This window comes from Hyaena hyaena, unplaced genomic scaffold (genome assembly GCF_003009895.1).
Source record: "Hyaena hyaena isolate Hyena2069 unplaced genomic scaffold, ASM300989v1 scaffold_456, whole genome shotgun sequence".
In the NCBI taxonomy this organism is placed as follows: Eukaryota; Metazoa; Chordata; class Mammalia; order Carnivora; family Hyaenidae; genus Hyaena; species Hyaena hyaena.
Genome location: NW_024081087.1, coordinates 602,071 through 627,139, shown reverse-complemented (window position 1 = coordinate 627,139; position 25,069 = coordinate 602,071). Strand labels below are relative to the sequence as shown.

The window sequence follows — 25,069 nt, the reverse complement described above, 5'->3', positions numbered from 1 at the left end:
AGCCACTCAGGCGCCCCATCAACTCTTTTTTTAAAGTTTATTTCTTTATATTGAGAGAGAGAGAGAGAGAGAGAGAGTCAGGTGGGTACCCTGTGTTCTATTTCCAACCCACACTGATAGAAACAGTTACCCACCTGGAGCACTCGGGGTCCAAAATGCAGAGAGAGAAAGAGAGCACGTGCATAAGTGGGGGAGGGGCAGAGAAGGCGGGGGCGGGGAGGGGAGAAAATCCTAAGAGGGCTTTGTGCTGTCAGGGCTGAGCCTGATTCCAGGCTTGAACTCATGAACCCTGAGATCATGACCTGAGCAAAAACCAAGAATCAGATGCTTAACTGACTGAGCCACCAGGTGCCCCTGCCCTTATTAACTACTAATGAGTCATTTAGACCTGTGACCTTAGTCTCCTTCCATAAGCTGGAGTTAATAATGCTTCTCTAAGAAGGCTTTTTGTGAGCATTTTCTAAACTGTTGAGACATGCAGATGTGATTATTATTTTTTTAATCTACTTTAGAGAGAGAGACACACACACAGAATGTGAGCAGGGAAGGGGCAGAGAGAGAAAGGGAGACCCATGAACCATGAGATCATGAACCATGAGATCATGACCTGAGGCAAAATCAAGGGTCTGATGCTTAACCAACTGAGCCACCCAGGTGCCCCTTCTAATACCTTAGTTTAATTAATTTAATACCCACAGCAAACCCACAAAGTGGGGAAATTGAGGCTCAAAGATTTTTTTTTTTTTGTAATTTATCCAAAACGACACAGTGAGAAAGTGGCAGAGCTGGGATTTGAACCCAGGCCCTCTGGTTCCAGAGCCCATGCTCTTAACCACCCTGCTCCACTGGCTGGAATCCAGCATCCTGGTGACCATGTGGGGGGTGGGGAGTGGGGGTGGGGCAGGGAGCCCTGACAAGCCAGGGGGTCTTGCACACTCCTCCCAACTCTGCACTGCTCAGCAAGCCCTGAACTCAGACACGAAAGCCCCCCCCCCCCCCATAATGGTGGTACATGTCCAGGGACTAATTTCTAAAAGGGGCCCTGACTCCAAAAGGGGCTGAGCTGCCGCCATGAGGAGACCTCACGCAGTCCCCCGGGGTGACATTTGTCCCACCGCCCTTATAACATGGAGGAGACAGGTCTGCCGGCTTAGCCACCAGCTCCTGACACAGGCTGGGTCCGGTACCATCTAACCCCGTTGTCTATTGTGAGGAGTAAAGCAACAATTAGAAAGCCAACCACCAACAGAGCTGGGGTGGTGTGGGGGCTCTGGGGAAAGGAGCCAGGAGAGGAAGGGTCCCGGGACTATGTGACTGTTTTCCTTTCAAGAAATCCCCTGGAGGGTGTTACTGGGGAGCGATCCATGGCACAACTGGAAATTAAAAAGGAACAGCCTACGAGTCCATTAAAACTGGAGAGAAGCGTGGTGCTGGCTCACGCACGTAACCTGTCACTTGATTCGGAGCCGGTCGCTGGGTTCTGTCTTGGGAGGGACTTGGGGGAGGTGGTGACGTCCAGCTGGGCTGCGTTTAGTTTGTCACAGAGACCGAGGCTGGCCCAGGGGCTCGGTGGCCCTCGCTCACAGAGGTGACTGGTGTCGAGCAGCTGTGGTGAATAGACCAGGCTGTACCCACTGAGAATCTCTAAGTCCAAGAAAGTTGGGGTGATCTTTCTTCCTTCAGAACCTATAGGGAAGTCAGGGGGCGCCTGGGTGGCTCAGTCGGTTAAGCATCTGACTTTTGGTTTCTGCTCAGGTCATGATCTCGAGGTTCGTGGGTTTGAGCCCCACATCGGGCTCTGTGCTGACAGCATGGAGCCTGCTTGGGAATTCTCTCTCTCTCCCTCTCCTCTCTCTGCCCCTCCCCTGCTCGCACTCTCTGTCTCTCAAAATAAATGAAGTGAAAAAAAAATTTTTCCAGGGAACAAAGGTAAGTCAATGACTTGGGATTGTGGATTTATTTTATTTGGAGGAGTTGTTGCTTGTTTTCACTCTCTCCTCCTCTACCTAAGAAAAGCTTGGGGACACAAAGGAAACTCAGTGCACATGCTATGAACGGGACATTTGTGTCCCCCCAAATCTGCATATTGAAGCCCTACTCCCCATTGTGATGGTATCAGGAGGTGGGGCCCTTGGGAGGGAATTCGGGGTAGATGAGGTCATGAAAGTGGGGCCCTCATGATGGAAAAAAGACCAGGACACAGGGAGCCAGCCATGAACCAGGAAGAGGACCCTCACCGGACACTGAATCTGCAGGCACCTTGACCTTGAACGTCCCAGCCTCCAGGACTGTGAGACCACGTGTTGATCTGAGCCATCCGGTCTGTGGTATTTGGCTGTAGCCACCCAAGCTAAAACAGCACACAGCTGACGGGAGTTCGGGGCTCCACCGGACTCCGAGACTCCCTCAGTTCAGAGAGAATCCAGCCTTTTAAACTTTCTTGTGTCCCGCTGTCACACGCAGAAGACGGTCATCTGCATGACTTCCTCCCTGCATGCCTGGATGGAATTCCGTCCCCTCTACCACCCAACCATCACTCACAATTTCCACTGAAAGGGAAGCTTGGCCATAGGAACACTGCAAGGTAACCCGCTCTGGGGTCTGTTACGGTTCTGGAAGTCCCCCATTCTCTCTCTTGCTCAAGAGAGCGAGGGTGTGTGAGTGACACTGGGCTGAGAGCTGAGAAGTGAGTCTACCGCTGGCCCACGTTCAGTTCCGTTCACACCCGCTGGCCGTTCACCGCATGCCGGGGCGGGAGCAGGTGTCAGGGAAGGGAAGGTCACCGAGCCCTGCTAGACTTCAACTTTAACCAAAGCCATGGTACGTGATACGTGTCGTGATTACCCCCCATCCTGAGTCGCTGGTCTACTTCCCCTTGCCCAGTCCTCCGTGGATGTGGGAGGGCATCCGGCCACTACTACACATTCTGTCCCAGGCGTGAAGATGACTCCGGGGGCCCTTCAGCCTTCCTCTCTGCAAAGGGACTGTTCCGGCTCCCCAAAGACTTCATTACCTCCTCCCTCCTCTCCATCTCCCTTACGAACCTTCCTTCACTGAGCTGCCCCACGCTCACCTTTTGCAGCCCCCTCCCCACGCCTTGCAAATCCTGGAGCCACTCACACCTCGGTCCTGGAGATGAGATGGGGCCTGCTGTTGCCATGGCAATAGGAGTTCCTCCAAAACCAGCGGCTCCTGTGGTCCCGACCCCATAGGCTCCTGTGCCAGACTTCAGGCGGCCGCCGCACGGTAAGGCGAGGCACCACCACGCAGAGAGAATCCTGAGCAGCTCAATACTGATCCCAAGGGATAACAGAAAGGCTGCGGCTCCAAGAGAGCCCAGCAGGTGGGAGGCGCTGGGCTTTCACAGGTCCTACCTGCTTGATCCCCCATAAGAATTCAGACCACCGAGTGCGCCAGATGGATGTCAGTCCCTCCGCCAGAATTCTGATTCAGTAGGGCTGGGGTGGGGTGCTTGACTCAAACCTGCCTGGTGTGTGAAACCCAGCTGCTTCCATGCTATGGGGATGGTGGGCAAATCTCGTTACACGCCAGTCTTGCCTCCCCCACCTCACAGGTGTAAAAGCTGCACGGGACTGAAGTACGATCCTTAGAAAGACCCAACACCAGCCCCGGTTCAGGACTCAAGCTCTTGCTGAATCAACAAGTGTGAATGTGTGTATGTGATGATATGTGTGTGCACATGGGCATAGCAGGCGGGTAAAGCAAATTATAAACGGATTATTCAGGGTGATCACATCCTTACACATATAAGGAATCGAAAAAGTTGAAGATGTTCAGACCTTGACCCCTCAAACCAAGCCTTTCCATATATATCCTAGAAAATTTTCTCTGGCATGTTGACATATAGCCATCCACAGGGGTTTTACCTGCAGCGCTATTTGTATGTAACTGAAGAAAATTCGAAGTAACCTAACAGCCCACCAGCAGGAAATAATAAAGACACTGTGTTACATTCATAGACTGGGTTATTTCACTAAAAGCATGAGCTGGATCTGTATCTGTCCACTTGGATAGATCTTGCAAACATAATCTATTGAATGAGAAAAGTGTTAGAACAGCCTGTCCGGCGTGATAGCATTTATATAAAATATTGTACATGTGCCCATCTGTTGGGTATTGATGCATTTTTGTGTAATAAAAATATAAAAGGAGGGGCGCCTGGGTGGCTCAGTCGGTTAAGCGTCCGACTTTGGCTCAGGTCATGATCTCACCATTGATGGGTTTGAGCCCCGTATCGGGCTCTGTGCTGACAGCTGGCTCAGAGCCTGGAGCCTGTTTTGGATTCTGTGTCTCCCTCTCTCTCTGACCCTCCCCTGCTCATGCTGTCTCTCTCTCTCTCTCAGAAATAAATAAAACATTAAAAAATATATATAATTATTATATATATATAAAGGCATAGAAGAGATAGGTACACACGCCTCACTTTGGAGTGAGTGAATTCTCTGGGGAAGGAAGGAAAAGAAAGTATTTCAACAGTATCTGTTTGGTTTTCTTTCTTATTGATAGAGATATTTTTTGCCAAATGTAATAAAAATGGAAACATTTCTTGTTTTTAAATTTTTTAAAATAATTTTAAATGTAAACATTTCTTAAACAAGGGCGATAGAGATACCTGGGGATTATTGAAACACTCGCAGTGCATTTCTGTATGTCTGTGATCTTTCTCTCTAACAAAATATCTGATAGATTCTATAACAGGGCAGTAACAACTGTTATCATTGAAGGTAACATTACTGGTAAGGGTTTTTTTTTTCCTTTATTTTCTAAATTCTGTAACTTTTGTATTATGTATAATTTTAGTGATGAAAATAAAAATGACTTTTTTTAACGACAATATAGTTGAAAAACTTTTATAAATTGCTTGAATCATATCAATGCCGCTTGTTGATGATTCTTGTGTGCTTACATGGGTTTCTAATAGTTGCAAATTCTTTCACCTCCTTTAGGATGCTGTGGCAAAGGTATTCTTTTTTTATTTTAATATATGTTGATTTATACAAAATTAAAAAATATTATATAAAATATATAAATATTTATTTCAGAAAATAAATAATATATATTATATAAAATATATTTATATAATGTACATAAATAAATTTACGTATATATTTACTTAGTTTTGAGAGAGAGAGACTATAGGGGAGGGGCAGAAAGAGGGAGACAGAGGATCCAATGCAAGCTCTGTGCTGACAGCAGAGAGCCCGACCCAGGGCTCGAAACCATGAACTGTGAGATCATGACCTGAGCTGAAGTTAGACGCTTAACTGACTGAGCCACCCAGGCGCCCCTAAAACAAAGGTATTCTTATTGTCCCCATGTTACAGATGAGGAAAGTTAGGATCTAAGAGGTTAAGGAACTTTCCAGAACAACAGAGTTCATAAGAGACAAAGCAGGATTTGAACCCAGACAGATGGTTTCCTGGGCTGCCTTAATTGTCATCTGATAAATACCTCAGGACACACAGTAAGTGCTTAACATATCCTAGTTACCATTATTTTTAGTGGAAGTCTGTGTAAGTCACCTTACTTCCACCCACATTTTCAGGGTCATGCCCACGGCCAGGCCCTCTCTGGGCTCTGCTGCAGGAAGGTGGAGGTGAGGGAGCCCCAGGAGCTGGCTAAACCCTGTCTCCCTGGCTGCATGAAGGGTGTCCTCAAGGGACCCTGAGGAGGGTGAGTCTAGGAAGGTCCTGTGGACTTTGGGCCAGACCTTGATGGTCAAGGAGCATTTTACTGGGGCCAGGTGAGCAGACCTACATTTACCAAGGGCTTCCTCTGTGCCAAGCGCTTTGCATACATTATTGTACAGAATCCTCATGACAGCCCCGTGAGGGAACCCGTTTTCCTGACAAAGAAGCTCGGAGAAATCAAGTTACCAGCTCCAGGTCACAAAGCTTGGAGTTGACAGACCCAGAGTTCAAATCCCGGTTTGTTCCCCATATGTACTCTTTCCACGACTTCATGTGGCGGCCGCCAGTGGGAGGAGACAGCAGGGCATTCTGGGTCAGGAGTTTGGCACGAGCAAAAGCCCCGAGGTGGGTCAGGGACTAGTGTGTGAAGGTAGAATGAGATTCAAGAATAAAATCCCCAGAGCGTGGCCCCCTGTGCACAGCTCAGGGCTAGGGTTCTGGGTTTCAGCGGAAGCTCTGAAACCCTGCTGGGCGGCACAGGGTTTTCCAGGGGGCCCGTCCCCACCCACTGGCTCTCAGGAGGGACTCTGGTTTGAGTCTCCGAGAGCTGCTGGAGCAGCAGTTTCTTGGTGAATGAAGCTTGAGTGTGGGCACGGGAAGAAAATCACCCCAGCTCCTAGGGGTGGTGCTAACACCTTGCTGAGGTGGCCTAAAGCCCCCGTAAGAGAAGGGTCCCCCGGATGTCAGGCACCCGGCACTGCTGGAAGTCATCGGCAGCCCTCTGAGGAAGGGGACCAGGGCCCTTCCCCAGCATGTGACTTCAGGCTGGGACGGGAATGTCTGCGGGGAGCGGGGGCAGAATATCATCTCAGGTCCAGTCCAAGCCCCACATTCTTAGCCGCCGAGCCTCAAGGTCGCCCCACGCTCTCCTCCATGAGTCACACGTCTGTTTGCTTTTGAGGGGGCTCAAAATCCTTCCACGTTTCTGCCTATCTTAACCCTTAGCCAAGAAGGTGCGCTCACTGAGTCCTTCATGCATTCCTCGCTCTTGGCCAGGCTCTGTGAGCACGCCGCAGTCGAGCACACATGTGTACTCATGGCTCAGTACAGCCAGGTAGAATGTCTATCCCAGGGATCAGAGCAAAGTGCTCTAGGAGAAGTAGAGGTGGGAGGTGCTCTTTGACTCCAAAGAGCAGGGGACAATTGGGAGGGGGCTTAGAGGATGAGTAGGAGTTCTCAGGGATGAGAAAGTGATGGAGACAGAGAGCCGTCCAAGCCTTAGACACAGAACTTGAGAGACCAGACCTGCCCCTTCCCAGAGGCCAGTGGGCCAGGAGGAGAGATCACCAAGGGCAGCAGCGACCCTCTGCTCTGCCTGCACTCCCCTCGTCCTCCCTGCCAGTGGCCTGGCCTCACGGCCTTCCCATCATTCTCTGCTCTAGCCCCGATTTAAACCCTGAGAGGACATGTGGCTTTCCCAGCCCCTGCTCCCAGTGGCGGCTAAGATCTCTGATCAGCACCTCTCCCCAAGCCTTGAGGCTTCAAAGCAGGGTAAGCAGAGGCCTGGCTGAATATGTGGTCAGTACCAGAGTATGACGGACACTTGGCAAGTTTTGCAGCTTTGGGGTGGGCGTCCCAAGCTGTGGCCACCAGCACGCCTGCTTTGGGGTGACAGTCTGGTTCAGCCAACTGACCTCCCGCCACTGACTCCCAGCTGCATCCTGCTCTCCCAATCCATTCCTCTGGCTTGAGACTCTGTTTCCAAACTCTAGAGCCTTGGGGAGAGAGAAACCAAGAAGCCACCACCAGAGGGTTGGACATCTGTGAGCACTGGAGTCAGACCAATGTGGGTCCAAACCCCACCTCTTCCTCTTGGTAGAAGGATCTGGATTTCTTAACCTCTCCGAGCCTCAGTGACCCTTCTCCACATAAACGGTGATGGTAACATCACCTTCCTGGAGCCATCAGGGGATTGGCAGAGAAAGGGGGAACCACAAAGGCCCAATTTGGTGCCTGGGTGCAGAGGCCTTAACTGCAGGAAGCCCCAGAGACCCCCCCAAACTGAAAGTGTTTTTATAACTCTGTTGGCGGCGACACCTGACCTTTACTGAAGCAAAGTCTCTGTTGATTCCGTGTGGTGTGGAAAATCACACATTTTTGGTGCAGATGTATTCATGTGTTTGGTGCCGGTGGCTGGCCAGGCCCTGACTGAGACAGGACAAGGTGTAGAAGAGAGTACCGTGTCCCCTTTCTGAAATCCAAGCAGCCTAGATTCTGAATTATGCCCGAACCCACAGGTTCCAGAAAGAGATGGAGGACTCAGCGTGGTTTTCTGTTTCTCTCCCGAAGGAGTAACTATGTCCATATTTAAGGCCAGAGAAGTTGCCCTAACCTCCCTCTCCCTCCTTGCCTCTCCTCACCTTTCCTTAAAGGAGACCCTCCTTAGAAAAGAAGATTGTCTATAAATGAATAAGGAAAAGGCAAGCGATAGAAAACCGGGCCAAATCGGCACTTCACGGAAGAGGAAACGCATAGGGCCCATAAGCTTAGGGAAAGTATCTGGCCTCCCAGTCATCAGAAAAATGCAAAGGGCCACGGGGAAATACTATCTTATACCCATGATTAAGAAGTGGGGTAATACTGAGTATTGAGAATGGGAGTCAGCAGGGACCCTGTTGATTGCTGGGGGAAGCAGAATCCACACAACCACTTGAAAAACATTTCCAGAGGCACCTGGGTGGCTCAGTCGGTTAAGCATCTGACTTCAGCTCAGGTCATGATCTCATGGTCCGTGGGTTCAAGCCCTGCATTGGGCTCTGTGCTGACAGCTCAGAGCATGGCGCCTGCTTCTGATTCTGTGTCTCCCTCTCTCTCTGCGCCTCCCCCACTCACACTCTATCTCTCTCTCAAAAATGAATAAACATTAAAAAATTTTTTTTAAAAAGAGTACACTTCTCTTGAAAAAAATAAAATAAATATAAATAAATAAATAAACAAAACAATAAAACATTTCCATAGTCATGACCCAGAAATTCTACCCCTGAGTCTCACATACACACACACACACACACACACACACACACACGCTACTATGGGTTGAATTGTGTCTCATCAAAAAAGGTATGTTGGAATCCTGACCTCAGTACCTAAGAATGTGACCTTATTTGGAGATAGGAAATTCACAGAGGTAGTCAAATTAAAATGAGGTCACTGGTGGGGGGGGGGGCTTGGGTCCAATGGGACTGGTGTCCTCATAAAAAGGGGAAACATGGACACAGGTGTATGCACGTAGGAAGAAGCACGCCATGTAAAGATGAAGGCAGAGACTGGACTGTTCTTCTATGAACCAAGGAATGGCAAAGGATGCCAGCAAACCATCAGAAGCTGGGAGAGAGGCCTGGAAGAGACGCCCCCTCCCAGCCTGAGAAGGAAACCCTGATCTTGAACTTGCAGCCTCTCCCGAGCTGGACGATACATTCTGTTGCTCACGCACCAAGCTGCAGTGCTGTCTTATGGTAGTTCTAGAAAACGAAGTCACCCACATCTGCAACAAAGGCTGACTCTCTCCCCGAGGCAGGAGCCGGGGAGGGCCCGTGGGAGCTTCTAGGGAATTCCAGGAGGCAGGGGGTGGGGGGACCTTGCAGAATGCATGGATGTGCCCCTCCTTCACTTCCAGATGGCCAGCCCCTAAACCTGCAAGTGCTTCTGGGACCGTTTCACGGTTTCTGTTGACACGGCTGGAAGTGAGGCCCTCCGCACACGTGCAGGTGGCTCAAAATGGTCCGTAAAGATCTTCAGGGAAGATGGAAAGTCCATCTCAAGCATAAGAATGGAGGGGCTGGCATTGGGGTGTATGTCCATGTTCCCTCAGAAGGTTCTGGAACTTGCCCAGGGCCACTGTGGAGGTGGTGGAACCTGGAGTCAAGTGCCCATCTCCCGGGCCCCAGACTCCACGTGCTCACAGCCATCCTGAAAACACTGACCGGAGCCCCACAATGCCTACCCCACCCACCTTCATGCTGATGAGAGACTAAACTCGCGCCTCACTCGAGGACTTGCAAACTGCCTCCTTCAAAAATGAAAGGCCGAGTCGTGTGAAGGGTGCCGGGCGAGGGTTCTTTTCATGTGGTTGTTAGGATGATTTTTACAATAAGGATGACTAATGTTTACGGCACGTGTCAATTTTCAGCTGGAATCTGGTGGGAGTGACAACGGAATTTGGTAGAAGTGAGACCGGCCATTATTATGACCTTGGGTAAGTCCCTGCCCCTCGGGGGGAGGGTGGCTCAGTTTTTCCAAGGTAAAATAGGCCAACCGGGCCAGATGGGGTCTGACCTCCGTAAAGAGGGGCCTCCCTTGCCTCTGACGGCTGGTTTGAGGGTGTCTGGCAGACTGTACTTCCCTCCCTCACGGCACACCCCCCCCCCAATGTCCTCAGACATTGAAGATTGGGTATTAACTAGTACTGAATCCCCCGGCAAAGCAAATTCGTCCTTTTCCGGTTCTTTAGTGTTTGAGGTTATGAGTCTTGGGTGGTGCCCCTCAGCCTCGAACACCCAACACTTTGTACCAAGGGGAGAGTGACTCAGGCTTGGATAGCAAGCTCTCGAAAGCCACTTTGTTTTCAGTGTTTTGTTTATATGGACACAGTCTATTTACCAAACTAATATTTGTTGGAGATGGATGATGGTGATAGAAGGTTCAAACAAACTGACTTAGGTTTAAATATGGAGTTGATCATAAACAACATTTGTTAAATAATTGTATATTCCTAAACGCGGATCGGATCACATCTTTTTACACCTAAAACTCTCTGATGATTTCCCATTTCCCACGGCTTCTTTCCAAGTTCCTACGTGATTGATGTTCCCTGACACCTGCAGCCTGTCCATCTCCATCTTTTCTGCTTCCCACTCACTCAGCAATCTCCTCCAGCACGTCAGCTGGTTCACCTCAGGGCCTTTGCACCTGCCTTCCCTCTGCCTGGAAGGTCCTTCTCCCTGATCTCTTGATCTCGATTCCAGGCTAATCGCCTCAGTCAGTCACATCTCTGCTCAAATGCCCCCGAGGCCTTACCTGGACCCCTACCCCAGTCGCTCTCTGTCTCCCTTACTTTGCTTTATGTCCCTTTGCTTTATGTTGCATGTATTCCTCTCTGATGTGATACGATTTTTAAAACAGGCTTCCTCATTTGTCTATTTTCCCCACTAGAACATAAGCTCTGTGAAGTCTGAGGCTTTGTCCCATATCCTCAGTGGCTGAAAACCATGCCCAACATGAGGCAGGAGCTACAAATGAATGGCAAAAATTGTAGGTGGAGAGAAAAGTGGCCCTGGCAGCAGAGAGGGGCTGAACCAAGCTCCAAAGTATGAGGCAGAGCAAGATGGCGGCCGCCAGAGGCTGAGGCTGAGGGGCTCACGCCTTGCCCTCATCAGCCCCAGCCTTCAAGGCACTGAGCCAGCTGGCTCCTACCCTCTGAACCAGCAAAGAGAGCCAAGTCAGCAAGTAAACTCTTAGAAGGAATGATGGCGTTATAACATCACCACTGAGAAATAGTAGTGATAATAACCGATTCAGGCCAAAATCATCACTAATGTTACAACAAGTGGGTAAAGATTGGAGAGCAACTAACAGTTTCACATACTCTCACAGAATCGGCCCACAAGACGCACATGAATCACAGAGGAGGAAGCGTAACTTTACCTGCAGTCAAGATTAGAACACCAAAATGCCACAAGCTGATGCGGCGTGCCTCTTCGTCACGGGGCACCAAGAAGGACACCTCGGCACTTCTGCGCCATTTCTGCCATCAAAGGCAGGACCAATCGGGAGGAATCGTCAGACAAACTACGACTTGGGACCCAGGTCACAGAATAATAGGACTATACTCTTCAAAAGGGTCAATGTCACGGAAGAGTAAAACAACCTGAGTACTTATTCTAGATTAAAGGAAAAGAAAGACACCTGAGAATAAAGCAGGATGCCCTAACCGGAGCTTTCTTTTGATTTAAAGGACATTATTGGCACAACTGACATCTGGAAAAGGTTCTGTGGATGAGTATTAGTGTTGTATTGATGTCAACTCCCCAACGTTGATGTGTGACTGCGGTTATTTAAGAGAACGTCCTTTAAGAAAACCCACACACACGCTGAAGTATTTAGGAGAAATGGACATTATGTCTACAGTCTACTCCCCGATGATCCAGGCAAAAAGTTAAAGACAGACAGATAGAAAAATGGATGGGCCAGGAAAACGAGAAAGCAATTGTGGTAAAATGTTAACAGTTGGGGAATCTGAGCGAGGAGCATATGGACCTTGCAAGTCCTCAGCCAGTCTGAAATTACGCTGAAATGAAGTGTTGGGAAAAAGAAGAAAAAGAAGGCAGGGGCTGAGGATGGGGTGGCTTTCGAGATGGTGCAGGCAGGGTAGGTGCAGGAAGCCAGCTCCTCGCGTCACCGATCTGACGTCTCGGAGCCCGGGTCACCTGTGCTCACCTCAGACCGTGGTGGACCACAGTCCATTGTGGCGGGCACCGGACCCCTGGTCCGCCCACTGAAGACCCAACTTTCCACTCCCGCTCCGTGACCTTGAGCCTGTCTCTCCTGCCCCCCACTCTGCACCTCGGTCTTCTCCTCTGACAAACAGGAGTCGATGACTGGCAGCCCCCTGGGGTTTCTTCCCGCCCAGATACTGTCATGATATTTCTCAAATTCTATCTGGAGAGTGTGGCACATTTCCCCATGGAGTTGAATTCATTTGGCAAGTGACTTGACTTCAGCTTAGTCGAGGGAACTAGGGAAAAGTGAATCTCCCGGAGCAGACTCAGCAGGGGTGAGGCGAGGAGGGGTGACATGGTCCGGGGATGGTTTCCCACCTCTGCTCCCCGGCCCAGCTCAGCTCTCACGCACCCCTCCCCAATGAGGCAAGCCCCCTAGCAACAAAGAATTATACCATAGCACAGATAAAATCTTTCCCCTCAGCTCCATTTATAAAGATGCGGCTGGTGGGTGTGGGTTGGTGACCAGAAGGTGACTCGGGTCCCAGTTGTCTCAGCGACCGGCTGCCGAGCCGGAGCTCTCTGAGGATCAGTTTGTCCTTCAGTAAAATGGACAGAGCTAAGCTTGGCTTTGTGCATAGCTGTGGGGATATGGTGACTTCACCTCTGTGCCCTCCCTAGTTCAGGGCTCAGCAGGTGACTTCCAGATTGGAAGTGAGGTGCTCAGGGGGGATGCCCCAAGGCATCTTGAGAAGCTCCCAACGCTAAGGTTCTTCCTCACTCGCACAGCCTGAAGCCCCTGCACAGACACCCTGGGCATCTGCGAGCGCTGCCTGGAGAGTCCAGCTTGGCTTGGCCATGATGGAGGGGAGGCCTGGAAACATACGGGGCGGCGGGGGAGGGACCTTCTAGTGTGCCTGCCACCTCCTAACACAGGAGAGCCAGGGGGAAGCCAGGGAATCACTTCCCTTTTATGGGATCCCAGTCCAACATCCCCCAAGGGCATGGCAGCTTCTTCCTCAGCCCCCCACCCTCTCTCCCAGCCTCTCAGATGCTCTCTCAGCCGCCATTTTCTGGCAGAAGGCAGTTGGGCCACAGGAGTCTACAAAATGGTGGGCGGAAACTGGGGCCTCCCTCTGATCTTTCTCTGCCGTCCCTGTGAGCTCCTGCCATGGCCCCTGGCCCAGTAGCACTTAAGGGACCTGGGGCTCTTCAGCACCCCAGTGAGCCCCATATTCTCCCAAGTACTCCAGAGCCAACATCTCATGGAGCCTCATCCCAGACCTGGGGATGTCTGGAGGTTGACATTGACCTTGTTTTACAGCTGGGGAAACTGAGGCTCAGAGTAGCTCCTCAGCCAGGAAGTCACTTCTGACTCATGAGTAGCTTCAAGGTTTTGTTTTGTGTGTGTGTGTGTGTATGTGTGTGTGTGTGTGTGTGTTTATCCAGTTTCCTTGACAGCCCAGCTGATAGTGGGTGAGATGAAGTCTCCAGAAAGTGGGGAGACCTTTCCCGAAGAAATCTTGAGGTGGACGGGGTCTATGGCCCAAGCCCTGCCTATTTTCCAGGGCTGGGAAAGAACATGGAGTAGGAGCCACAAGGTCAAGTTAGAGATCTACTAGCTGTGCATCTATTAGCAGTGTGATCTAGGAAAAGTCCCTTCACCTCTCTGAGCCTAAGCCACTTAATCAGTAAAATGGGCGTCATAACTCCTATTTCACAGGGCTGCGATGAGAAGACAGATTCATGAATTTACGAGGTGGTGTCTGGGAAACCGTTACCCTTGAGATTGCCCATCTAACATCCTTAACGGTGCGGATGGATTATGTGTGTACTTTCTGCGGGCTAGTCGCTGGGCTTGGCATGTTCATGAACATTAGCACATTGACTCCTCACCACACAGCAGTCTGGATGAATCAGGAGGAAGAAAACATCTCCTATGGGACCAGCAGGGCCGTCCCCAGAGCCAGCGCCCCCCTGGGCTTCGACCTTGACTGTCTCACCTCCAGGCTTCTGCTCAAATCAGTCCTTCTGCCAGGAATGGTTTTTTTTTTTCCTTTTAACTTTTTATCTTGAAATTACAGACTCAACAAGAAGCTGCAGCTCAGCACAGAGCAGAGCCCGTGTATCCGTCACCCAGCACCCCCACCCCATGATGACATATTATGTAACTAACCAGAGTAAATTACCAAAACCAGGAAGCTGATATGGGCACCGAACAACTAACTATACACACTTTCCTCAGACCTCGGTAGTTTGGGCACACACCCGTCATTTGAGATGTCTCTGTGCCCAGAATGTTTTGGCCATCCTTCTCTGTATGTCCAGCCCCCTGAGACAGCCACATCCCCCCTCCCTGATCTGAAGAGCCACCACATGTCTCCAGGAGGTTCTGGTTCTCCCCTCCTCAGACTCCCAGCTCTGGAAGGCAGTGTAGCCCCATGATGGAGAACGTAGGTATTTGGAGACCTACAGACCTGAATTTAAACTCCGTATCAGCCCCCAGCCTGGGACAAAATATGTAACTTTCTGAGCCTTGGTTGACCCATCTATAAAATGGGGTGATTGGGGACACTTGGGTGGCTCAGTCGGTTAAGCGTCCGACTTCGGCTCAGGTCACGATCTCACAGTTCGTGGGTTCAAGCCCTGCGTCGGGCTCCGTACTGACAGCTCAGAGCCTGGAGCCTGCTTCAGATTCTGTGTCTCCCTCTCTCTCTGACCCTCCCCTGCTCATGCGTCTCTCTCTCTCTCTCTCAGAAATAAATAAAAAACATTAAAAAATAAAATAAAATAAAATGGGGTGATTGCCCTGATGTCAGGGCGAGACCACTTCAGCGCAGCTGATGCTTATATAACAGTAAGTCCCCTGCAGTGGATGATGGTTATGGTTGTCATCGGATTACACCTGCTGTCACACCTACCCCAGGCTGACCCTGTGTGTTTTATCATCCTCCTCACAAAGTGCAAAGTGTAAGATAAAGATATCTTACATCTCAGCATCGTGCAGGGCCTGGTACAAAGCAGGTGTCAAATAAATGTGCCAAATAAATGTGACCTGTCAGGCAAGCTGTCCCTAGGCTCACGGTGCCTTTTCGGCATCACCTTCATTCATTTCTCGCCTAGGCAGGCAGGGTGGGTGCACAGTAAGACCCCATGAGGGTGCAGCCACATTAGACCCCATCTGTCCCTGAGAAGCCTTCCAGGGGACCCTGGAACCTCAGAGGACCCTCAGGCTGCAAGCCTGGGGGGTGACTGGGGTAGCTGAGGGAGAACCTCATATTTGCAAGGAGCCCCGAGGGGAGCCACCAGGAGGCAAACCAGCCCACTTCCCCTGGGGAAAGAGCCAGAGTTGCTAGTTGGGACCCCTAAGCTCAAGTCCTGTCACTTACTAGCTACAGACTTTGGACCAGTCTCTCAGCTTCGATAAACCCCGGCTTCCTCATCTGTATGCTGGGCTTGTCATGTGGGTGAACGAGCTCCTTGTGCAAACAGCATGCTAACCGCTAAATCCTGCACTCACATTTACAAGCCCCTTCTCCTTGCAGTGTAACATTTATAACTCACATTTGTAAGCACTACTACTTTCAGGCCTTTTCCAATGTATTATCTAAATTGCATAATGTGGTGAGGTGGGTGTTCTTATTTGTAGCACGCAGGCACCCAGAAGCTAAGAAATAACCCCGGTCACCTAGAGCTGGGATTGAGAAGCCAAGTTGGCCTCTGAACAGGGTTCATGATTCCACATGGCAGGTGCCAGCTGGGGTCACCATGTCCCACCCATCTTCCGTCTGGTTTCTAATGGCCGGATCTCTGTTGCCTCGTTCCACAAACGGTAAAGCCACAGAGTACAAGGATTTTTAGTCTGGGTTTTTAGTGTTCAGTGTGCCCACTTTTCTGGTGAAGAAACTAAGGTCAGAGGAAGGAACAGGCCTGCCCAAGATTCCCCAGCAATTGAGAGCCAGAGTGAGTTCTAAAATTCCACACTCACCTCACCCCTTCTTCTGGCTCCTTCTCCCCAGACTGCAGGGGCTCGGTCCCAGAGCTAAATTGGGGGATGTGAGTCTGGGCACCATCTTTGACTTCAAGGCTCACCAGGAATCTAGGGGCTGTCCTGGGGGCCTGGGGTCCTGGGGACAGACTGATATGGGGCCCCAGTGTCCAGGGTGTGCCCCAGGAAGGTGAGCAGAAGGCTTCCCCAGGCTCTGTCCCATAAGGGGGACAAATTGCCCACCACCATCATCCTTTCTCTGGACCAGGGTGAGTCCCATAGCCGAAGATTTGAGAAATGATTTATGTAATCACTGACATGGTGTTAAATTACACGAAGGAAGTTATGCCCTGAATTTCTCTTTCAGCCTTTCTGGAGAAAATCTCCCACGTGCTGGGTCCATAATGCCTCTCTGACATCTAGAAACCCTCCCATTTGAGATAAAGGAAAGCAGCAACACATTTGGCTAGAATTTAGTGACATTTTGTTTCCATGATGTTTATTTTCACCATTACTACCATTAAGGTGATTTACAATGGCTTTCTCTTTAAGGGAGCAACGTAAAGTTTTTTTCTCAAAATGAAAGTATTTACACTTTAAAACATCAATTTAGGGGCGCCTGGGGTGGCTCAGTCGGTTAAGCGACCAACTGTGGCTCAGGAAATGATCTCGCGGTTCCTGAGTTCAAGCCCTGCGTCGGGCTCTCTGCTGTCAGCACGGAGCCCGCTTCGGATCCTCCGTCTCCCTCTCTCCCTGCCCTGCCCCGCTTGTGCTTTGTCTCTCTCAAAAATAAATAAACATTACCAAAATCTTAAAAGAAAATAAAAAACAAAACATCAATTTAAAATATTAAGTAAATTGTCAGTTAATCGGCAGCTTTGGAAAACCCTGGGAAGGGACAGGAAGGAGGACCCTCCAGGAAGAGCAGCTCTGAGTAACTCCCATAGCCCTGACCCTGGGGGTGGGGGTGGGAGGCCGTGCTGGGGGTGGGATGGAGAATATGGAGGACACTGTGAGTGGGAGGAGGTGGGTCTGGGGATTCCAGCCCCCACCAGGGTCTGCATTGGCATGGGTACGGATTGACAGTTTCCCGGCCAGGTCCCAGCCTTTTCCTCCAAGACCCTGTCCCGCAGCCTCAGTTGGGGCCACCTGCCTAATCCGTCCCCTGTCCCCTGAAGAATAAGGCTGATTCTTCAGCCTTGGAATCGAACAGCTGGGGGCCCAATGTAATTCCTGGGCTTCTCTACCAGAAGATGAGGCTGGCTCAGAGCAGGCCTCGATAAACGCAGGCCGAGTGAGGGAGTCTGTGGACAGTGTTTCTAACTCATTCTAGATGCGTCTGTAACAAGCCATGTTACCCTGGGAGCTGCATCTTCCCACATCACCGCAATGGCGACGGCTGAGCCACCGTCCCCACCAGTCATCGACCTGTGACCAGAGAGCCAGACTAAGCCAGGAGAAACACACAGATGCTGGTCACACGTTATTTATACATCTGTCAGTTGCTGGGAAGAATGAGAGGGAGAAAAAAAGAAGAAAAGGAGACGAAGAATGAATAGCAAACACATCTGTTTGATTTAATCCAATCAAGTGGATTGGGTTAAATCCGATCAAGGACACGCAGAGAATCAGGTTTGTAGAAGTTGGGTCCAGAGGTCATGGGTCGAGGGACCGGCCCAAGTGGAGGGCTGAAGCTATCCAAAAGCTCACTGAGGCACCCACCCGCAGCACATGAGAATCTCTTCTATTTCAGCAGCACAATAGAAAAGCTGACCTCATCTCAATGCGTTAGGACAGACCCTCCAGTCTCCTGGGGATAATCCACATTATCTGCTACGGGACAATCCTTTTCTCCTTGGTAAGTGGCTTTGAAGCCCCAGAAGATTCAAATTTTAAAAATAAAGGGGTGCCTGGGTGGCTCAGTTGGTTAAGCATCCGACTTTAGCTCAAGTCATGATCTCACGGTTCGTGGGTTTGAGCCCTGTGTTGGGCTCTGTGCTGCCAGCTCAGAGCCTGGAGCCTGTCTTCGGATTCTGTGTCTCCCTCTCTCTCTGACCCTCCCCTGCTCATGCTGTCTGTCTCTCTCTCAAAAAATAAATAAATAAATAAACAAACAAACAAATAAATAAACAAAACATTTTTAAAATTAAAAAAAAAAATAATAAAGATGATGGAAAGAAATGGAAGCCCAGAGTAATTACACATTTATGTTAAGTTTCGGTTAGATTGATTCCTGCGTGTTGCTGCACAAAGTCCCGTTATCTGTGATATTTAGGAACGCGTGGCCCCTAGCATTTCTCGGGTATGTGACCGAGTAATTGACTTCAGCTGAAATTTTAAGCTAAAAAATTGAAGAGAATTTGGTGATGTCTGTAAACATTATGAGCGTATTTTCAGAGAACTTAATACCCACTTTGGTTAAAAGCTAGTGTTTTAGATCTGTAAATAAGTATTCTCTGAAATCCTTGGACAAGTTGGGTTCCTTAGGGGTGTTTGAAGCATTTATACGAGAATTGAGTTCATTAAACGTGCAAATGCAGCTTAGATCAGGCAAGGCAGTGCTATAAACTGCCGATATATCCGATATACACATCATGCAAGCTACATATGTCATTTAAAGTCCTCGTAGCCACATCTTTTAAGAGTTAAGAAGGAACAGATCAACTTAATTGTAATAATAAAATTTATTTAACCTAACATAGCCAGAAAATTCTCATTCAACGCACAATTCGTACAAAAGTTATTCAGGAGATATTTTATGTTCTTTTTTGAACATGTCTTCAAAACCCGCTGTGATGTTGCCCTTCCAACCTTCTCAACTCAGCCTACTATGATTCAAATGCATCTTCTGCAGACCGCGGTTTTGGACATTACAGGTCAAAGGGAATTTAATTAGCTACCTTTGTGAGTGCTATTTATTATTTAAGGTGCTTACTCCTTTCAACCCGATTTGATGAAATATTCATCAAAGCCTCCCTGAGAGTCCTTGTCGAAGATTACTGGACTTACAAATAAAAGGATTTTTGTATATTGAATTTACAAGTGAAGGGAAAAAATTGATTTTAAAAAATGTGTTCATTTACTAAACTTTTTTTTTTTTTCTTACAAAGTAACCACAAGCAGCCTTTTTATGCACAACAAAAGGCCTCAAGTACCTCACTCACCACCGTCCAGACAGAATTAGAGTTACCGGCCTGGGCACGGGGAGAGGCCTGATCCCATGTTACAGCTCCGCATGCAGAATGTCAGGTCTGACCGAGCCCTTAGGGATTCTCCGCCCAAAGCACCCCATTTCCCTGGTGAAGAAACCCACGTCCAGATCAGAGAAGAACACAGGGTGAATCGGAGACAGGGCCCAGGCAATTCCCTGGTCTCCCGACCCCACCCAATCTTCCCCAATAAAAACGCTTCAAGTCCATTCTTTCTCTTTTTGTCTCCAGTTGACTGATTGGGAAACTGAGGCACAAAACTTCAGGGTAGGTGCACACCCTGGTCCTGGACCCAGCCTCCGGAGAGCACCAGCAGATCCTGCCCTGATCATTGAACAGCACCCACCCAGACCTGAGGGGAGTAAGGCCCAGAACCCAGGCCGGCCTGGCCAGAGAAATGGCTGTGCGAGGCCCAGGATGGAGCCTGGGTCCGAGATTGCCGAGGGGAGCAGGACACGGAAGAGCCATGGCTGGGTCAGCCGGGGGGCCTGGAGGGCCAGGCTCCAGCCGCCGCCGCCCCAGGCGCAGCCTGCTAACCCCTCCGGGCCTCCAAGCAGCCACCGGAGTGAAGGCCTTGGCACACCCTCTGGGGCCTCATTCTCCCTGGATCCTTTCCTCCCCCTTCTCTGTTGTTTTCCTATCTTTCTTTTTCTTTCTCTCTTTGGAGGCCCTCATTTCCTTTTACCAAAGCTGACCCGGCCCACACACTGATTTCGCCAAGGAGAACCCCACAGGCGGATCTGGGATCCATCTTGCCCTCCTCTGCTGGGGTTTGGGCCTACTGGACCTGAGTGGGGGGGTAAAGAACTTTCTAGAAGGCCCGGGGAGTGCCCTCCCTACATCAGCTTGCTCTGGCCTTCCCTACTCTGGGGACACCGTTTCCCTCTGCCTGCCATGGCCTTCCCGCCAGGCGATATTTCTCAGCAGTAGGACATACACCTCTGGGGACCCTTAGGAGGCTTCAAGGAAGCAGCATTTAGTGCCATTAACTCGCACGGCAGGGAAGCTACTCCCTGCTCCGAGTGCTATCGGTCCCCCTGAAAAATCAAGAAGAAAAGAACAATTTGGAGCCAGGGTATCTTCCTCACCGCCCCTATCTCCCCTTTAACGGAGGAGGCAGGTATCGGCTTCAAGGTCAAGGACCTTTGCTTTCTTTTAGCCTTTTGCTAGTACATAACAGAAATTGGTTTCCACCCCCATTTATTTTTATGCTTACCTTCATCTTTTATTTATGGCACATGATGTCAGTTTTCCACTTACAATAGTGACATAAAGTTTCCTTTCAAGACTAAACTCGTATTAGCAACAAGCGAGTCCATTGACTATAAATGTGGTTTCAGAAACATGAAGGAAACATCTGTACTGGGAGTGTGAGCCTGGCAGGGGTGTCAGGAGGGGATGGAAAGGACTGGGGTGCAGCGACCTTGGCCCCAAGAGCACCTCCTTTTCACCCTCCTGAGCTCTTCCCGGAACCTGGGGTCCCCCTGTTTTCAGGCGCCACTCAAGGCCAGCAGCCCGCTCCGTCCCAGACTTCATTCTGAGCCGAGGCCGGTGGCTGGGCCTCATGGAAAAGGATGGAGGGTGGTGGCGATGGAGACGGGGAAGGAGGGGCCCCTGGTCTGACCGTCTGTCTGTCTTAGCTCAGGAGGCAGAAGGCGGCTGAGCTCCGGGTGCTCCTGATGGAGCGAGAGAGGCCAAGCTGCCCCACACGGAGCTGCAGGTGCACACATTCCAGCTACGTGGCTCTCCCCGCCCCGGGGTGAGTCAGGAGGCAGAACCTCTAGATAGAGGCAGAGAGAAGAGCTGTTCCCCTCCCCAAATAACTCCCCACTTCGCTCGGCTCTCCTAGTCGGCTAGGCTGGCCCTCCTGACGGGGCCTCTCTGGGTCTCCTTCTGAAAGCAAAGTGAAAGCTCTGGTGTCTCCACTGTCAAGTGGACCCAGACTCCCCGGCCCAGAATTCTGTTTCCACGAGTCTCCCCATGCCCAGAGGATTCCACCCGGAGCAGGATCTGTCACACCCACCTGGGCCCCCACCCAGTTCCTGCCGGCTTGGACCCCGCACTTAGCACAGCCAGCCGACGAACACAGCCAGCCTCCAAACCTGATGCCCCGGCCCAGGTCGCAAAGCACCTTGGTGCCCAGGGGCACCTCGGGATGGGGGAGGAGGGGGCCCTCAGGAGCTTTCCTATTCACCTGTGCCTGAAGCTACCCCTTACTGGCTGCACTCGAGTCACCAGCCACCGGCTGTCCTCAATTCCCACAGGCTTCCCCGAGTCCTGTCTCTGGACTGTTCCGCCGTGAGTGGTACAAGCCTGGTGAGTCCAGAGCCTCAGCTCACAATAATGATGACAATAATGCGCAGTGGTCTACCTTTCTGGAAGGCAGACGGCTCCTTCCAGAGAGCTGCCGAGAAATAGGGATGGGGGAGTTCTCAAACTTAGGGTGGCGGGCGTCTCCCGCCTCAGAGCCCGGAAGCCTGCTCACAGGACACCATGTGTGCATGCGGAGTCTTCTAGTACTGTCCGAGCACAGCACAGCCTGCCCCCCTGGGGGGGTCCTGGACCCTCTCAGGTCCCGTAGCCATGGCTGGGGCCTCCCTGGTACAGTCTTGGCTAAAAGGCTCTAGAAAGGTGAGAAAATGACCAGAAAGGGGGCCAAGCAAGAGGCCAGGACCCAGGTCCGCCAGCATGAGCAGCAGGAGGTGGGAAAGAGACCCTACCTGAGACGGCCGCCGTCAGCAATCCAAGGATGGCAGAGAAGAGCCACATGTCTGGCGCCATCTCTGACTGCTATGCGCGTGTGCCAACGAGAAGCGCCATCCCAGGGCGATGAGGTAGAGGTGGCTGCTGTGCGCTCCTCACACCCGCGCTCGGACCTTGGCTGCTCCCGTTTCTAACTTTCTCTCTGCAGGAGGGAGCACTCCTTTGCACGCATGTGACCAAGCCAGCCTGTGAGTGTGACTCTCACGCCTCTGTGCTCGCTACTTGTGGTTTTGGTCTCCAGGAAGCCGGGCTGGTGTCACAGGGGCTGAGGGGGAGAGCCCAGCTGCCTGCGAGCCCACCTAGCCCTGCTGAACCCCAGAAGTCATAGCGTGGGACACACACACACACACACACACACACACACACTTCCTCCAAGTGTCTCCCAAAGAAAGGGGAAGTGGGAACAAGCTTCCTTTCTGGAGACCTGAGACATAGTAGATGATCAATCAATACATGTGGGAAGAGTGAAAGCATGACCCACCTCCGGTCCCCTAGTCCATGGGACCCAGCTCCTCCAGGATAAAATCCTGACGTTTACCTTGTCCTTGGGTGTTTGTGGCTGGTTGGGAAGAGGGTGTGGTCCTGCACTTTTGAGAGGAGGAAGCCCCCGATTCCCTTCGGCAAATTGTCAATGGAGAAGGGTCTGAGGGACGGTGTGTCCCTCATGTCCTCCCAGGCTGGAGCTGTCCCCCGAGGCGGCACAGGAGGCCCCAGTGACCCCCACCTGCGGGCACGGGGCTGGGTGCTCATTCCTCAGTGGGAGTCAGGCAGGAGCTGGCCCAGGAGGAATGAGCAGGATTTCACCAGGCAGAGATGGCGGAAGGCGCCTGGAACGGCAAGAAGGAAAGCAGGAGCAAAGGCCGGGGCTGCTGGGAAGTACTGAGTTGTTCAGCGGGTCTGTGGTGAAGCCATAGGCCGGATGCAGGGACCTAGTGTGTTTAATCCACCACTGCCTTCCCTGCGGGGCATACTGTAGGTGCCGAATAAATGTTGAGTGAAAGAAGGTCATTTAATTTGGTTATATAAGCAGAACCCTTGAAGAAGTGGACTCCAGAGGAGACTGGTTGTGTCCTGGCCCTTCCCCACATGACCTCATCTCAGATTTATCTGGCCTGGCCTGACTCTTCCGCCCTCCCTGCCTGACTTCATCTTCTGGTCTATGGAATGTGGACGATTCTTCCACTGCGTCCCCGTCCGCGGGGGTGTCTGATGTTGCAGGTATGGGAGTAACAGGGAGCCAGGCCCCTCCACTGTAAGCCCTGCCCAGACCTGCGGGGTGGACGGGGCTCTGGCACCAGCTGAGGCTGCCCTCTTGTGGAGGGTCCCTGGTAGCACAGGCAGGGCATGGGGGGCCTTTACCTCCTGGGTTCACTTTCCTTTAACGGACATTTAGGGAGATAGAAGAGGCTAGACTTCCATTTCTCACAATACGGTAAGTAGCATGTGCTGAAAGTTCTCCTGGTACAAGAACCACTTCTAAACATCTTGAGAAATGCAAAGGGGAGGTGGCGAGAAGGTAAGGATCACCATCAGAGGCCAACGGAACAAGAAAGCACAAATCCAAAGGCATGACTGACAGCAGGAGCAGAGGGTGCTCTGAGGTACCTGCTGATCCCAGGTGGCCAAGAACTTGAGTTTAAGGGGACAAATCCTAGGGCCTGAGCAAATGAAAAGCAAAACCAGAAACCTTCTACCTAAAGCCAAACAATGAAAAACAACACCCAACTGTGGAGGAACCAGGAAAGAAAACCCTTGCAAAGGGCTCTGATGTAGGATGTGCTTGGCTCAGCACTGACTTCTGAGTGGAAGAAAAAGAAATACTAACCCTGAATGCTCCTAACCACAGGGCCACCTGCAATGGGGTCTGAGAGGGAAGGGAAGGGAAGGGAAGGGAAGGGAAGGGAAGGGAAGGGAAGGGAAAGGAAGAGAAGAGAAGAGAAGAGAAGAGAAGAGAAGAGAAGAGAAGAGAAGAGAAGAGAAGAGAAGAAAAAGAAGAAAAGAAAAGAAAAGGAAAGGANAGAAGAGAAGAGAAGAGAAGAGAAGAGAAGAGAAGAGAAGAGAAGAGAAGAGAAGAGAAGAGAAGAAAAAGAAGAAAAGAAAAGAAAAGGAAAGGAAAGAAAAGGAAAGGAAAAAAGAAAAGAAAGGAAAAGAAAAGAAGTCATAAAACGTAGGACACAAGTGTATTAGTCATGGTTCCCCAGAATTAATGGAATTTGTAAGAAATTTATTGTCAGGAATTGTCTCAAGTGATTTTGGAAATTAAGTCCCAAGATCTCAGCCAGAAAACTGGAAACTCTGGAGAGCTGGTGGTACCATTCCAGGCCAAGTCCAAAGGCCCGAGACCCAGGAGAGCCAGTGGTGTGAGTTCCAGTTGAAGCCTGAGCTGAAAGGCAGGGGAACACTGGCATCCTAATCTGAAGACAGGCAGAGAGAGACAGTTCTCTCTTATTCCTTCCTGTTCTATTCAGGCCTTCTGTGAACAAAGCCCATCCACTGTGGGGGAGGGGGGCAATCTGCTTTACTCGGTCTACTGATTTAAATGCCAATCTCACCTAGAAACACCCTCACGAACACGCCCCGAATAATGTTCAGCCAGAGATCTGGGCGCCCTATGGATCAGTCAAATTGACACCTGAAAGTTACCATTACAATAAAGCCTTTTAAGTGAGAATTGCACAAAGCAGGAAGCAGTAGACTCACACCTTTAACACTTAAGCTACTAGAATGATGGTATACATAATATCAAATAGGAATGTTTCATATACTTAAAGAAAAATAAAATTGATAATCGAGGCGACAGAGAAGGAACAAGAGACTATGGATAAGGCACTAAGTGACCAGGAAGATTTGAGGGGGAAAAAAGACTTCTCTAAATGAAAAATTTAGTCTTCAAAACTAGCAATGCAATGGACAGATTAACTAGCAGATTAACATAGCAGAAGGGAGAATGAGTGAGTTAGA

At 50.5% G+C, this 25,069-nt stretch overlaps 1 protein-coding gene across 4 annotated transcripts in view; it reads right to left on the bottom strand.

Annotated features, from left to right (window-relative positions):
• Positions 1-22,306, bottom strand: part of CD6 (CD6 molecule) — a 42,878-nt gene extending 20,572 nt beyond the window's left edge. For all 4 annotated transcript variants that reach the window (XM_039253596.1, XM_039253597.1, XM_039253598.1 and 1 more), the window contains exon 1: positions 22,066-22,306. In XM_039253596.1, the coding sequence (XP_039109527.1) occupies positions 22,066-22,126 (61 nt within the window). In that variant the 5' untranslated portion in view covers positions 22,127-22,306. The remainder of the gene's footprint in view (positions 1-22,065) is intronic.
• Between the last annotated feature and the right edge of the window lie 2,763 nt (positions 22,307-25,069).